The sequence below is a fragment of the Pelodiscus sinensis genome, chromosome 14, assembly GCF_052426305.1.
Source record: "Pelodiscus sinensis isolate ZL-2025 chromosome 14, ASM5242630v1, whole genome shotgun sequence".
NCBI classification, from domain to species: Eukaryota; Metazoa; Chordata; order Testudines; family Trionychidae; genus Pelodiscus; species Pelodiscus sinensis.
Window position 1 is genome coordinate 6,584,947 of NC_143065.1, and position 16,677 is coordinate 6,601,623.

At 43.3% G+C, this 16,677-nt stretch overlaps 1 protein-coding gene across 4 annotated transcripts in view; it reads right to left on the reverse strand.

Annotated features, from left to right (window-relative positions):
• Positions 1 to 16,677, reverse strand: part of CIB2 (calcium and integrin binding family member 2) — a 129,487-nt gene that overhangs the window by 21,892 nt on the left and 90,918 nt on the right. For all 4 annotated transcript variants that reach the window (XM_075897624.2, XM_075897625.2, XM_075897626.2 and 1 more), the window contains exons 4-5: positions 8,317 to 8,464; positions 5,451 to 5,646 (exon numbers count right to left, since the gene is read on the reverse strand). In XM_075897624.2, the coding sequence (XP_075753739.1) occupies positions 5,451 to 5,646; positions 8,317 to 8,464 (344 nt within the window). The remainder of the gene's footprint in view (positions 1 to 5,450; positions 5,647 to 8,316; positions 8,465 to 16,677) is intronic.

The window sequence follows — 16,677 nt, forward strand, 5'->3', positions numbered from 1 at the left end:
CGCATGCCTGCCCCCCATCCCATGCAGCAGATCCATTTTCTCTACCAGCTTCCCACTTGCAGCAATTCCTACAGTTTAAAAAAAAAGGAATCTACATGGAGAATTTATAAAGGAGGTTTTTTAAACTGAGTTAAAAATTAGAATGTCTATTATTTCGGAAGATGTGCTTAACTTCCTGGGTAGCTGGGACTAAAATTACTCAAACTGATACCCTTGATTAGTCAAGTGATGCCTGACACACACCCTTTAATTAATGTATAGGAGTCTCTCTCATTGACACTGTGGCAGCTCCTCTTGAGCTGGTACAATGTCAATGACCTTCTTCAAGTGACGTTCCTGTGGGCAGGCAGCACGCAGTTCCCACTTGGCATTAGTGGAATAGAAAATTTCACTGCAGTGTGACACGACATGTTTCAAATTTTATGTGCTGAATAAGTACATGTAACTGCTGTCCTCCAGGCCACTTACAAGCCATAAAACTACCCAGTAGTACCAAAAGTAACAGTCTAAATTTAGTTTTACCTGCTTTTTGACTCTGACAAGTGTTTGTAAAGTTCAAGTAACCCTCTAGACATATTTTTCTCCCCAAGTTCCATTGTTCTGCTGATCTTTTAAAAACCAATGCCATCAGTTCAGCCTACGCTGACTAAATGCTCTGTGTCTGAGCAAAGAATTGCGGTGAAAACATCTCAGTTTCAAGTTAATAGCGAGCAAGTACTATTAGGGAGAGATGAGTCCAATGTTCAAAGTTCAGAGTCAGAAAAAAACAGAGGGAGATTTCACATCTCAGGCTCTGGCTATACAAATAAATCTGATATTCCTCAAAATTTGGAATATTTAGGTCTGTGGTCCTGGTTCAGTCCCCTTTGAAATATTATTGGTCTAATTCCACCCTGCTTGCACTAAAGCTGAGGAACTAGGGAAGAGTGGAATTTACCCATCTATGGGCCTTTTGGGTCACAAATGTACAGATCCAACAGCTCAATTTCCAACCTGGACACATCCTGCTCCACAGGCCTTTTAGCAGTGATTATTTGTGTAGAGGACACTTGAGTGTAAGCTCCACTCACTTCCCCTTTCCAACATAAAGCCACACAAAAGTATGTAGTGAATTATACCTGGTAAAATATAGGCATAGTGGAAATTTATATGTATGAAATCTAATTTTTAAAAATCCCCGTTAATTTACTTAGTGTAAATTCATGGCTGATGGGAACTAGTGAATTGAAAATACTGTAGCTCTTTTCCCTTCTCTAACTATACAGGAGAGACTCCTGTACTTAAATGAAGACCATCCTTTTATACCATAGTATCTGTAGTAATAGTATAAGCAAAGCATAAACCCTTTGCATGATGATGAAAAGGAGAATTGAAATGCAATTGAAATACATGAGACTTTCCTATGACTGAAGAAGATTTACTGATCATTGGACTATCTGCTTGTCATAGCTATGGTGTGGTTATGACTTTAGTATCCAGGTACCATGCTAGGCTGAAGGGATATGTGGAATATTGTATTAATATGTACAAGTGGAAGCTCTGCCTTTTCACAAGGTTTCTTTAACTCTGAAACTAGCAAGGAATAACATGCAGGGTTTCCAGAACTCCACTATCTTAGCCAAAGTGGGATGTGTGTGCTAAATATGTTATTTTGATTCTGGCTTTAAGTTCAGCTTTCCCTTCTTTGCTTAGAGAGCATCTTTCTTTGTCAGTACTAGCCCCATGTAGCATTTAGAAAACAAAAGAAAATCAACTTCCAAAAAACAAAACAAACACATAAAACCAAATATTGCAGATATAGAAATCATTTTCATGGGTCCTGTATTACCTGTATTACACAGTTACTATGATCTCTGGCTTTCATTTCATGAGGAAAAATGACCAGTGTTTCATGCATAGTCATACATTTTTACTCCTCATAAAACTAAGATTTAATCACTGGTAGTTTTAGTAAAAGTCACGGACATGTCACCAGACAGAATTTTTTGTTTAATGCCTGGGACCTATCCATGATTTGTATGATATACCCCTGACTAAGGGCTTGTCTACATTGCCACTGCACTGTGCTGTAACTTTCTTGCTCAGGGAAAAAAGACACCCAACCCCTTCCAAGCACAAGAAAAGCTACAGCACAGAGAAGGTGAGATAAGATCAAAACCAGGGAGAACACAGAAAAATAAACTCTTTTGAGAACAGTAGCATGGAGCCCTAGGAGCAGACAAGGAGGTGGGGCATTAGGATAGAGAAACAACTCAAAGTATCTTATAGGACAGAAGCAGCATCCATAGAGTCAAGCAGTGTAAGGACAATGGAATTAGTGGCTGCCATGACAATTTCAGATGCTGTAATTACTGATAAAACAACGTGGCCAAAATGGATACACCATACTGAGCAGTACCATGTGGCATCAGAACATGCGAACAAGAGCAAAGAACATCAAATTAATGTCCTCATGTTTAATGTACAATCAGTGGGATGAATATGAAATAATAAAGGAACTGTTCACTGCCTATTTCATTGGGAAACCTGAGCTACTCCTACAGATGCATGCACCGAGAATCAAGCAGAATCCTAGTTCCAATGCCACACCGTTTTCATCAATAGTCCCAAGAGAGAATTTAATAGCTACTAAGAAAGACTTGAAAGTAGGGAACGAGGGGAGCCTCTCCTTTGGCAAAAAGGGCCATAATGGACATGATTACAGAGTTGCAATCCCTGATTGTGACAGTGCTGACAGAGACAGTGCTGAAAGACAGTGACAGTGTGACAGTGGCAGTGCTGAAAGACAGTGACAGTGACAGTGTGACAGTGACAGTGCTGAAAGAGATGAAGAAGAAACACAGAAAAGGGAGAATTCCACAGCAGGTCGGACAAAAGAGGTGCCAATGGCTATTTGTGGAAGTATTGGAAAAAAAGGCAAAAACAAATTAGAGAAAGAGATGCAGATGACAGTCATGACTATGGAGCAGCAGATATTGGTGTGCAGTACTGGTCAGAATGAAGTTTCTGCTCCTCTGTTGCCACATCCTACTGAGGAGAAGCTCAATGAAGATTATAGATCATTATTGGATAAATCGGCAAGTTTAGCATGTCAGGGCTTTGATGCCAGCCGTACTACAGATGAACCTTCATATTCAGAACCACAGAAAAGTGAATTTAGGAATTCTCGTAGTCAAGCATCTATTCATGATGGAAGATACCACTTGAGCTACTTCCAGCTGACAATATTTGATAGTTATTACTGAGCTGTATCGTGTACAGTGCCGTTTTAAAATGCTTTGAGAGGATGGGATGGTGACCTTGAACATGGCTATTGCTGGAATGGGAATCTGGTTTGCCTGCATGTCTGGATCTATACTCCACATGGTCCACAATGAAACACAATGAATCATCTCCAGGACACTGACATTGCCATTCCTGTGTTAAACACGTCCTCAGGACAGCAATGTGATTCTGTGACAGATCTACTGTGCCATGGAACATATTCTTTGGAACAAATCTAGATATTTCAGTAGCACTACCAATTCTTTATTAGCAGAGAATTCCAAAAGGAATTGGAATGGACTGGTATTCATTTATGAACATAATGACTAAGTCAAATTCCTTATAATGGCTACAGCTATAATCAACAAAATCTAGAAACAGTCTGCCCTCTAATTCAGGACTTAAAGATAATGTCCAAAAATTGTCCTGTATAATGAAAGACCAAGTTCTCCTGAGTAACAGTAATGGCAGTGCAATTGAGCTAGGAGTTTCTCTAGGCATCTATGACACAAAGAAGGAACTGTCCTCATCATTTTCGACCGAATGGATCAAATTCCATAGCACATAGGTATCACAGCATGAACTGCCCTTTAATGGGGCTTGGGGCTCAGCCACACTGGTGACAGATGTAACTTGCCTCCCCATCTGGAGGGAATGAGACAGCACAAGGGTCCTGTAACTAGGAATCAGGTCTGTTGGGAGATAGGATAGACTGTGGTCATTCAGGGAGAATGGACCTGGTAGTGATTGTACCAATAAAGAGCAAGCAGTGAGCCAGGGAGGAGGCCAATCTGAGCATACAGGAAAAGATCTGGGAAAGGAAAGACAGAAGTACAGGGCTCAGCTGTTTAGAGTCTCAGGGATGGGAACCCATAGCAAAGGACTGGCATGGATTCCCCGCATAGAGCTGTCTTCCTATGTGGTACAGCCATCCCTGCCAACAATGGGATGGAAATGAAGGAGCTCAGGTGAGCAGGAAGATGAGACGTATGGAAGGCCAACAGACTGGTGTGAAACAGGATAGACCTTGTGAGGAAGGCTCTGCCTAGTGTGATGCTGGGACAAAAGATCTGGGACAGCCTTGTGATTAACTCCAGCAGCAATGGGCTTTTGAGACTTAGCCAAGGGAAACAGAAGCAGAGGATAGGCCCAAAGGCAAATTGCATAGATATCGTGTAGAACAGGCCTGAGCACAGTATCATTTGAGCTTTTAAAGGGTCAAAATATCTCTAAGAATAATGAAAACTAATTGGCTGCGTCTAGACTGGCATGATTTTGCACAAATACTTCTAACAGAAAAGTTTTTCCGTTAAAAGTATTTGCGCAAGAGAACGTCTATACTGGCACGTACCTTTGTGCAAAAGATTTGCTTTTGCGCAAAAGCATCCGTGCCAGTGTAGATGCTCTCTTGCACAAGAAAGCTCCGATGGCCATTTTAGCCATCGGGCTTTCTTGCGCAAGAAATTAACTTGGCTGTCTACACTGGTCCTCTTGTGCAAGAATATTTGCGCAAGAGGGCTTATCCCTGAGTGGGAGTGTCGGAGTATTTGAGCAAGAACTACTGATTTTGTACAGTACAAAGTCAGTGTTCTTGCGCAAATACTCGCAGCCAGTATAGACAGGCGGCAAGATTTTGCACAAAAGCAGCTGCTTTTGCACAAAATCTTGCCAGTCTAGATGCACCCATTGAGTTCTTGTTCTTTAAATTGCCAGGTGATTGGGTTATGATGTAGGAGGAAGTCAGTAAAATAAGGGATTTCTTGGTAGAGATTATCCCTTAGTTTGCAGTTAAAGGACTTGGGTTCAGATCCTCAAAAGGAATTTGTGTGACTAACTCCAATTGAAATTAATAAGACTTAAGCTCCTAAACACCACTGAGAATTTGAAACCAAGGATCTGATGTCTTTCCATTAAGGGTATGTCTAGACTACACGCTTCTTTCGAAATAAGCTTTTTTGAAAGATTATTTTGAAAAAGCGATCCACTTTTTCAAAAGAGAGCACACACGCAATCTGGATGCTCTATTTGAAAAAAGCTCAGGGCAGAAGAATAAAAAACAAAAACCAAAATCCTAAGAATTGCTGCTTTCCTGTCGGCAAAGGGGGATAAATTGTAACTTAGCATGTCAACTGGAACAAAATATGTAAAGAAAGAACATTTGATAGTTTTTAAATCAATTCATATACCTTAGAAAATCTGGTGCTTTGGAAATCATATTTTCAAAGTCTGCAAATGCTAGTTTCCCATCACCATCCATATCAGCTTCTTCTATCACCTTTTCACAAACTAAAGTGATTTCTTCTGCTGTTAGCTCTTCTCGTGTCAGCTTGTTGAGGGTTTTTTCAAGATCAGATTTACAAATGAAGTTATCTGTGTTAAAATCTAAACAAAAAGAGGAAAAAAGAAAAAAAGATCATCAGTAGCTACAGTTTCTGCAACAACATCGTGGCCCATGATTTTCTTAAACTAAATAGCTTATAAACAAGGTTATATCTGTCAATGTGATAGCATAAAATATTAATGACAACTATTTCAGGCTTAAAGATAGGATTTATTTTTATAAAGACTTTTAAATGTTAATGTTATTGTGGGATGTCCCTTCCTCCAAATATAAAAACATTCTCCTGTAGTGTTTGTCATTCAAACACTGAAAATTGTGCCATTGCATGAGAAGCAAGATGTGAAATATTTATAAATAGACCAATAAAAAAAATCAATGGAGGTTAACTTTTCAACAGGAGTGAAGTATAAAAAACAAACCAAAAGCAGAAATATAGAAAGTTTAGAGGTCTGCCTTCTTTTAATTTTAATTAAAGAATTCCTTTGTTGTATTAAGTGATTTATACCTGTTTATATTGAGCTGCACAAAAGAATTAACAATGAAATCTGAAAATCTCAGAGTCTTAGGTTTCATTTCCATTTTTTGATTTCATGGAATTGACCCAGTTCTGTAAAATAAGAAATGACCCCTCCCACATGTGCAGGATTTGAGCTGAACAGCAGGGCCTACAGCCTCACTGGGCCACTGGGCAAGGTGGGGAAGAGGTGGGGCCTCAGGCTGTCAGAGCCATCCAGAGCACGCTACCTCCCCTCCCTCCAGCCCTCACAGCCATCCTGAGTGCTCTGCGGCCGCAGCGCTTTGGCAGCATAGTGGTGGCAGCTGGAGCCCCAGATCTTTTAGACTCGATGGGCCCTGGGGAAATTGCCCATTTTGCCTCCCCTCCGAGTCAGCAGGAGCTGAAATATTCCTTAGTTGCAAGGTTTCCTCTAAGCTGTGCAACAGCATGGCCCCGCAGCCACATACTGAGCCCTGCGCAGGGTCCCAGGACAGTTCCTGCCGGCTGGGAGAGACTAGCTGTTCTGTCCTCAGCAGGGAGCTGCTGCTGTAGCTGAGGGAGAAGTGCCCCTCCCCTAGCCAGGCAACACCATAAGTGACAGCCCTGAGCCCCTGGGCAGGGCTCATTAAGCTGCAGCGGGCTGTGCTGCCATGCAGCTTAGAGGGAACCTTGCTTAGTTGCATTACTCATAACATTTCAACCATTTTAAAGACTTCGTCTTCAATTCTAGTGAAAAGCTTAACATTCATTTCTGTGAAATTGTTTCATGGACCAATTTTTGCATCTAAAAATACCAGATTTCAAAATGGCCCACATTTCAGTACAAAAATACACGGGCGAGTGCAAAAAGTGGCTTATTACCTCTGGCCAGGCTCTAGTCCTTTAAACATAGTTGCAGGCAGCCCAATATACCTGTTGCAGAGCCACAGCCTTTAAGACCAAAACTTCTGGGGAATGTAGTCTGGGGAAGAAGTGTGATGGTCACATGAGTGATCACATGACTAGGCTGACAGCAAATCAAGATATAAAAGGAAAGATCTGTTGCTCAAACTAGGAAGATCTGGAAGAGGCATGTGCTGTTTATGGGGCTTGCTTTGGAGAAAACCCAAGAAGGGGCAATGGCTAAACGAAGCCATAGGGGAAGCCTATGCCCCAGCCAGTAGATCTATACTGTTATTTTTAGCCCCATAAAACAGGACTTGTGAGCCCAAATCCGTTCATGTGGGCTCTGAGACTCGCTGCCCCAGTCTAGGGTGCAGGACATGTTTCTTTGTTTGTTTGTTTGAAGTACAGATGGGCTACGTCTAGACTGGCATGATTTTCCGGAAATGCTTTTAACGGAAAAGTTTTCCGTTAAAAGCATTTTCGAAACAGAGCATCTAGATTGGCAGGATGCTTTTCCACAAAAGCACTTTTTGCAGAAAAGCGTCCGTGGCCAATCTAGACGCGTTTTTCCGCAAAAAAGCCCCGATCGCCATTTTCGCAATCGGGGCTTTTTTGCGGAAGACAAATCTCAGCTGTCTACACTGGCCCTTTTGTGCAAAAGTTTTGCACAAAAGGGACTTTTGCCCGAACGGGAGCAGCATAGTATTTCCGCAAAAAGCACTGATTTCGTACAGTAGGAAGTCAATGCTTTTGCAGAAATTCAAGCGGCCAGTGTAGACAGATGGCAAGTTTTTTCCGGAAAAGCGGCTGATTTTCCGGAAAAACTGGCCAGTCTAGACACAGCCATGCTGTAGGAGATTTTGGGAATAGGCTGGTCTAATGAGGAGCCACAAGAGAAAACAAGACAAGGCTCAGAAAGGGAGGTTCATCTGTATAGCTGCTGGAGATACTAGTTTTTATTAGACCTTATCGGTAAGTGAGATCCCAGGTGGGGAGACTTTACTTTGAACTTGGAAAGATGTGATCCATTTCGAAGATAGGGCAAGCTCAGACAGCAATTTTGTATTCCCCAACAATCATCTCAAATACCAAAGCAGCTCTTCCTACGGTTTAATCCAACATGTGCTTAACTTCAAGAATATAAATAGCTCTGTGGACTTTAAAGTTAAGTGAATGCTTTGCTGATCGGGCCAAACTGTTGAGCACCTTGCAGAACTAAACCATTTTGCTTTTTGGCTAAGCACAGAGCTGATAGTGAACTTCTCTCCTAGCTGGAGAGTGAATCTGTGAATTGATGGAGCCATTTATCTACAGCATCCCCGCACATTACCATAGATCTTAAAGGCATAGATTGCTTTGAGCTCTCTGGGAGCCATTTCACTGAGCACAGAGAACATGTCTACGAAGTCATTGAAGCTCAGGTTCCCTTCTCCATCCTCTGAGAAAGCCTCCACAATCCTCTCCTTGAAGGGGTTTTCCTGCATAAAACACACAGGCTTATTTTTAGAACTTGGGACTTCACAGAATTAGCAAGTACAGCAGACACACAACAGAGCCTACAGACTTCCCCTGCAAACTGTATCCTGGAGGTTAAATAGTCTGGTATGGAGAATGGGATGAGTGCAGGTCAGGGAAACAGCCACACAGATACATTGATCTTCATGCAAATCTTGCTTACTTTATTCATGAAAGTAGTCACAGTGAAATCAATGGATCTATTTGTGTGAATCAGGCAAGGAAAATTTGGATCTGGATGAATTAACAAAAATAATTGTAGATTGTAAAGACTGCATGCAAATTGCTTAGTTTCTTTAAATCTAGATACAACAAAAACCTGAGACTGTAGCAAATACTAAAACTCTGTTATAATATCACTCCCATGCCTGCCACCATCTGTCAGCTGGTCATTATCACCTTAAGAGACAATGTCACTTCGGGTATGTCTACACTACAAAGTTAATTTAAACTAACAGTCGTTAGTTCGAATTAACTTTCATAGATGCTACACATACAAACCGCTAGTTCGAACTTAATTCGAACTTAATTCGAACTAGCGGAGCGCTTAATTCGAACTAGGTAAACCTCATTCTACGAGGACTAATGCCTAGTTCGAATTAAGTAGTTCGAATTAAGGGCTGTGTAGCCACTTAATTCGAACTAGTGGGAGGCTAGCCCTTCCCAGCTTGCCCTGATGGCCACTCTGGGCCAAACCAAGGAAACTCTTCTTCCCCCCCGCCCGGCCCCAGAGCCCTTAAAGGGCCACGGTCAGGCTACAGTGCTTGTGCCAGACCCTGCACCTGGCACTGCATGAGCCAGCCACCCGCTGCCACCCAGCCCTCTGCCTCTTCGCGGGACCAGGCTGGCAGCTCCCAGGAGCCTGCCCAGGGCCGCAAGAGGCAGGCGCCCGCCTGGTCTAGTGCGGAGATTGTGGACCTCATCCAGGTTTGCGGGGAGACCTCCAACATCCACGACCTCCGCACTAGGCACAGGAAAGTGGCTGTCTAGGGCAGGATAGCTGCCAGCCTGGCCACCAAAGGCCACATGCGAACCCAGGATCAGGTTTGCATGAAAATCAAGTTGGTCCAGTGAGACCCCCCGATCCTGAGCTTAGAACATAAGAACGGCAGTACTGGGTCAGACCAAAGGTCCATCTAGCCCAACAGCCTGTCTGCCGACAGCGGCCAACACCAGCTACCCTGGAGGGGATGGACCGAAGACAATGACCAAGCCATTTGTCTCGTGCCATCCATCTATAGCCTTCCACAAACAGAGGCCAGGGGACACCATTCCTACCCCCTGGCTAATAGCACTCCATGGACCCAACCTCCATAACTTTATCTAACTTCTCTTTAAACTCTGTTCTAGTTGTAGCCTTCACAGCCTCCTGTGGCAAGGAGTTCCACAGGTTGACTATTTGCTTTGTGAAGTACTTTCGCTTATTAGTTTGAAGCCTGCTACCCATTCATTTCATTTGGTATCCTCTAGTCCTTATATTATAGGAACTAATGAAGAACTTTTCTTTATGCACCCTCTCCACACCACTCATGATTTTATATACCTCTATCGTATCCCCCTTCAGTCTCCTCTTTTCTAAGCTGAAAAGTGCCAGTCGCTTTAGCCTCTCTTCATATGGGACCCGTTCCAAACCCCTAATCATTTTAGTTGCCCTTTTCTGAACCCTTTCCAAGGCCAAAATATCTTTTTTGAGGTGAGGAGACCACATCTGTACACAGTACTGAAGATACGGCGTACCATAGTTTTATACTTCCCCTTCTCCTTCTTCCCCTGGCTTCCCCCTTCCAGCTCCCTCCTCCCAGGTTTCCCCCTCCTTTCTCCCACCCTCTCTCTTCCCCTCTCCCACCTCCTTTCCCCAGTCTCCCCAGAGGTTCACTCCCCTCCTCACCCCCCAGTTTTGTTAAATAAAGAGAGTTTCTATTTTTGAAAACACGTGTCCTTTATTTTTTACATCAGGAAGGGGGGCTAGGGAGGGGTAAGTGGAAGGAGGTGAGGGAGGAATGGGGCACGAGACCCTGATGGGGAGGACTGGGGTGGCTCTGCGGGCTCCTCAGGGTGGAAGCTCTCCTGCAGGGCCTCCTGGATCCTCACAGCCCCCCGATTGATCCCCCCCTCCGGATGGCAGCCTGCGGCAAGTGCATCCGGGCTGATGGCCAAGTGCTGTGATGTGCCGAGTGTAGGCACTCAGGGCACTCCAAGACAGGACTGCTTTGCTGTCCCTCATCGAGGTAGACAAGCAAGCAGGGAACCCTGAGAACTGTCTGTCCGGAATGGGGGTCGGGTCCCTTTAAGCACAGCCCTCAGGCTAGCCTAAGCCAGCAGCTCCACACTCTAAGTCCTAACCTGATGCCCTGCTGGCACTGGTTCCGGCCAGCCTGAACTTCGGTTCAGGGTCCACTCAATGTGGACATGCTAGTTCAAATTAGCAAAACGCTAATTCGAATTAGATTTTAGGTCTAGATGCACTAGTTCGAATTAGTGCTGTAGTGTAGACATACCCTTTCAGATTTGACTCTGACTTTGTGCTAATGCTGTTGAGCATATGGGTCACAAGCAAATAAATGACCTTATCTTTCAGTAAATTGGACCATGTGTACATCATCACTTATAACAGCAAAAACGTATGCCCCCTATTGGCATGGGAAAAAACCCAAGCCTCTGAACAACATCATTTCACCAGCGTAAGTGGTAGTGTGCACAGCACTGTGTTGGGAGGGGAGCTTCTTCCCACAGCATAGCTACTGCTGCTTATTGAGGTGGTTTTATTATATTAATGGAAGAGTTATCACCCATTGGCACAGAATGGCTACATGAGTGATCTTACAATGGTGCAGCTACATGGGTACAACTGTGTCCCTGTAAGTATGGTAATGTGGATGTGGCCTTGGTATCTCTGTGATCAAAGAACTTCCAAGTTTTCCAACTCAGGTATTTTGGGCTAAGTCTACATTGGCATGATTTTGCACAAATACTTTTAATGGAGGAGTTTTTGCGTTAAAGTATTTGCACAAGAGAGCATCTACACTGGCATGTGTCTTTGCGCAAGAGATTTGCTTTTGCGCAAAAGCATCCGTGCCAGTGTAGACACTTTCTTGCGGAAGAAAGCTCCGATGGCCATTTTAGCCATTGGGCTTTCTTGCGCAAGAAATTAATGTTGCCTATCTACACTGGCCTCTTGCGCAAGAACAGTTGTGCATTATGGCTTATCCCTGAGCGGGAGTGTCGGAGTATTTGTGCAAGAAGCACTGATTTCCTACATTAGAACATCAGTGTTCTTGCGCAAGTACTCGTGGCCAGTGTAGACAGGTGGCAAGATTTTGCGCAAAATCTTGCCAATGTAGACACAGCCTTAGGCTACGTCTAGACTGACATGATTTTTCGCAAATGCTTTTAACGGAAAAGTATATGTGAAAAATGTCATCAGGTCCTCTCTCAATCGCTTTTTGTCAAGACTAAACACATTGGCTGTGCCTACATTGGTGCTATCTTGTGCAAAAGCAGCTGCTTTTGCACCAAAACTTGCTGCCTGTCTACACTGGCTGCGAGTTCTTGTGCAAGAACACTGATATTCTAATGTATGAAATCAGGGCTTCTTGCGCAAGAACTCTGATGTTCCCGCTCAGGAATAAGCCCTCTTGCGCAACTGTTCTTGCACAAGAGGCCAGTGTAGACAGGCAACATTAATTTCTTGAGCAAGAAAGCCCGATGGTTAAAATGGCCATCAGAGCGTTCTTGCACAAGAGAGCATCTACACTGGCATGGATGCTCTTGCGCAAAAGCACATCTCTTGCGCAAAGGCACATGCCAGTGTAGATGCTCTCTTCTGGAACATTCCCTGTTCATTTACATATCCTATGCTCTAAGGTTTGGTCCTTTCTAGATATGGATATTGCTGAAAATTCCATTCTCGGCTCCCAAGACATATTTCATCTTTTCCCCAGCTCTTGCTCTGAACTCCACAAAAAGACTAAAGCTGGCAGAACCTGTTTTTGATAATTAGCTGAATGGCTGGGATGTTTAGAAAAGGCACTACCTCTCCCATCCATAAAAGCATCTTTTCTAAACCATTGTGTTCAGAATTGGACACAGTACTCAAATCTAAGTGACATGGGGCAATTACTCCTATGTCTTACATACAACACTCATGTTAGTACACCTCAAAGTTATATTAGCTTGTTTTACAACTGCATTGCATTGAAACAACACTATGGCTGTGTCTAGACTGGCCAGTTTTTCCTGAAAATCAGCCACTTTTCTGGAAAAACTGGCCAACTGTCTACACTGGCCGCTTGAATTTCCGCAAAAACATTGACTTCCTACTGTAAGAAATCAGTGCTTTTTGCGGAAATACTATGCTGCCCCCATTCGGGCAAAAGTCCCTTTTGCGCAAAACTTTTGCGCAAAAGGGCCAGTGTAGACAGCTGAGATTTGTTTTCTGCAAAAAAGCTCCAATAGCGAAAATGGCGATCGGAGCTTTTTTGTGGAAAAGCGCATCTAGATTGGCCACAGACGCTTTTCTGCAAAAAGTGCTTTTGCAGAAAAGTGTCCGTGCCAATCTAGACGCTCTGTTCCGAAAATGCCTTTAATGGAAAACTTTTCCGTTAAAAGCATTTCCGGAAAATCATGCCAGTCTAGACATAGCCTATAAGTTTTACAAGAAAATTAACTGTACATTTAGAAAATCAAATATATGTGAAAAGATACACTCAAGTTGATAAACTTGAAATATAGCCTTCTTCTTTGTTATGAACTTGCAACAGATTTCTGTAGAATCCATGTGGTCCAAAAAGAATTGTGGTATTGTACAGTCATGGGCCAAATATACTACCACACTTCCATAGCTTCTTGTTTCTTTTGAGCAATTCTTTAATGAGTCTGGTTTTCATTCCCTTTTTTCTAAGCAAAACAAAAAATTTAATACCAGTAGCAGCTCAGCCTTCCTAAATCACTCTGCAACCCCCAGATCAGTGCTTCTAAACCAGCGGTGGCCAACCCGCGGCTTGTGAGCCACAAGGAGAAAAAAAACTGTGGTTCCTGATGGAACCGGGATGGAACCCAAACTGCTCAGGTCAGCTGCTCTCATGGCCAGGCCACTGTGAGCCACATGCATTCTCACAGCCCGAGCCATTAAGGCCCCCAGTGCACTGCGTCATATCCTGCATGTGCAGGCTGGGTCGCACACAGCATTCCAGCTTGCACATGCTAGTAGCCAGCTGCTGAGTGCAGGCAGTGGCAGTGGTGAGGGCTCCAGGTGTGGTGGTGGCACCAGCAGTGGCTCCGGCTCTGGGAATAAGGTTAGTGGGGGGAGGGGAGGAATTGGGTTAGAGTTGGGGGGAGATGCCTGGCTCTGGAGAAGGGGTGGGGAGGGGAGAGGAAGGAGATTGGGTATGTGTGTGGGGGTGTGTGCATGGTGTCCCGGATGCACGTGGTGGTAGCAGTGGTGGTAGCAATGGCTCTGGCTCTGGGACCCTAGCATAAGGTTGGGGGGGAGGGGAGGATTGGGTTAGAATGGGGAGAGGAGATGTTTTGCTCTGAGGAAGGGGGGGGGGGAATTGGGTTGGGGGGTGCGCATGGTGTCCCAGCCAGCATGTCTCACAACAGGTTCCCCATCCCCTCATAAATAAAGACAACACTGAAACATGTTGTGTTTGACATAACTTTATTTAAAAATTAAGCCTGGCCAACAAGCCCCCAATTGGGGCCAAGCCCCAATTGTAATTTCTAATCACAGTTAATATTGAAATTTCATATGGTGCAGCCTTTGTGAATTGAATGAACCAAAAAAAGCTTACTGATTATTTTTCAGTTTTACTCAGACCCTTTGCTGATGACTCCCATGCAGTATGTGTGCAGTGTAGTTAGTTGCCGCATTCGGAAAAGGGCTTATTTTCCACAAGATCCCGTCTAGACTGGCGCTTTTCTCTGGCAAAACCCCGAGCCGGAAAAAAGCGGCAGCCATGTTCATGCAAATGCCGCAGGGGATTTTTAAATTCCCCGCGGAATTTGCAATTCCGAAGTGTCTCATTAGCATCCCTTTTCCGGAAAGGGGTGCCAGTGTAGACGCAGCCATAGTGATGAGTATCTTAGCCAGACTGAAGTCTCTTTTGTTACTATTTTTCCCTTTTACAAAGCTGGATAATCAATTTGTATGTTAGCTTATCAACCAAGCTACCTCCCCAATATAACAAAAAAGAAATGCCAAAATCAGAGACTGAACTCTTCACACGGGTCTTAGATGCTAGATATCTTGTTAATATCTGATAAGTTCTTTAGCTAAGGCAGAGGAATAGACACAATGATCGAATAGGCTTTTCCTATTGTTAACTGCAATGACATATTTTAACCCAGTGTGCAGTCCCACCTAAGGAAACAAAAGACACTATTGTGTGTGTAACTCAGTGCAGTGTCTTTCCAGATCAAGAATTGCTCCAGGCCTCTGGCACCCAAACACTCTGGTCAAAAGTCCAGCTCATGACACATTTCAGAAAGGAGCAAAATGTTTAAAGATGTGAATGGACAGAGCACACAAGCCACATCAATACAGGGAGAAGAGCTCAGATGAAGAATCAAAGATATTAAAATGGCCTTGAGCATCCCTGTACTTCAACTCACCTGTCAGGGAGTGGTGCAGGGGACATTGTAGCCAATACAGAGGGATGTGGCAGTCCAACCATTTTCAGTGGAGTGGCTCAACAAGACTGCCATAGGACCCCCATTTGGACGTTTCTACAGAAGCAGACTGATAGGATTGCCAAGATCCAGGCTATTAGTAGTGCTATCCATTTAGGACTAAAAAATAAGCCCCTGATATATTAGCATTGTGTTTGAGTAATAGAACTGCTAACATTTAGAGAATCTATAGATTCTAAAACCTAATTCAACAGCCACTGAGGCGGGCTAAATTGGTGTAGTTCTAGGACTTCAACAGAACAACACAGATTGAAATCACCTGTGCATCTGGCCAATTATGTTTATAGATTATCCTGTTCCAACACTGAATCCTACTCAGGCAATAGAAGCTCCTCACTCACTTTATCATTAATTAATGCAGGATTCAAGGCAGATTAAGGTTTGTGGCTGTCGGTATACTTTTTCTCCATGAGTCATGGATGTTGCATTTGAATTCTGCGGGGCTCAATCATTACTGTATGTGGTAGTGATCCTTCTTGCTCTACATCTAATTCCCTCTGAATCTAATTTAGAAAAGTGCATTATTGATTCTGTCTATTTACCAGATCCTGCGGCTGAGCTCAGTTTTGTCAGTAACTACAAATGACAAAAAGAAAAAAATTGTAGGAGAAAAGCCAGGTATACTAGAAATTTTTCAGATTTACTTAGTCCCTTGTCATTTACAATTCAATAGATTTTTTTGCTTTTTATTTTTAAAGACTCAGATGTTAGCTTTATATTCAGCTGCATGGCGTCCACATCCTTTCTATAGTGCTTTCAGCTCTTGAGTTGTAGGAATAATAGAGTTTCTCCTTTCCCCTACAAACCCTTTCTCAAAGCCAACCACGAAGCCTTAAAGGTTTTACATTCTTATGGAGAAGAGCAGGTAGATTCAACTGCACTTAAGGTAGTTATGAAAACTTTGGCCCATAAAGAAATACTGTATAACACTATTATACCCTAATCTTTCCTAAGAAGCCTAAGTCAATTTTAGGAAGAGTTCTCTTATTCCTACAACTCAAAAGCTGAAAACATTTTAAAGAGAAACTTCTGTTTTATGCCTCATTGGAAATTTAGGAACAAGAATGTTCTATTCATCTATTGCAACTATACTTGAGCTATGGATGTTCTCTCACAATAGGCAGCTTCTTAGAGTTCATCATTTGGGGTGTTATGGTCATGAGGGATGGCCAGCAGCCTGGGGACTAAGGGGTTAACTGTACCTAGCCAGGTAGTAGTCAGCCAATAGAAATACAGGTAGGGATTTCAAACTGAGACAAAGGAATTTGGGGGTTTTCCCTCCTTTGTCTCTGGGCCAGTTTACTTTAGATACTAAAGGAGACGGAAGACATGTCTCTCTTCAAGAAAAAGACTTTTCATAATGTGTATGTAGGGTAAAGTTTAGATAAATCCATCAGGTTTTATTGTTTTCTGTTGTGGGACTTTGGATCTGATGTCTGCGCTGTTAGAAATGGGGTTTCCTCTTTTGTAACTAAGTTTTGGCTCA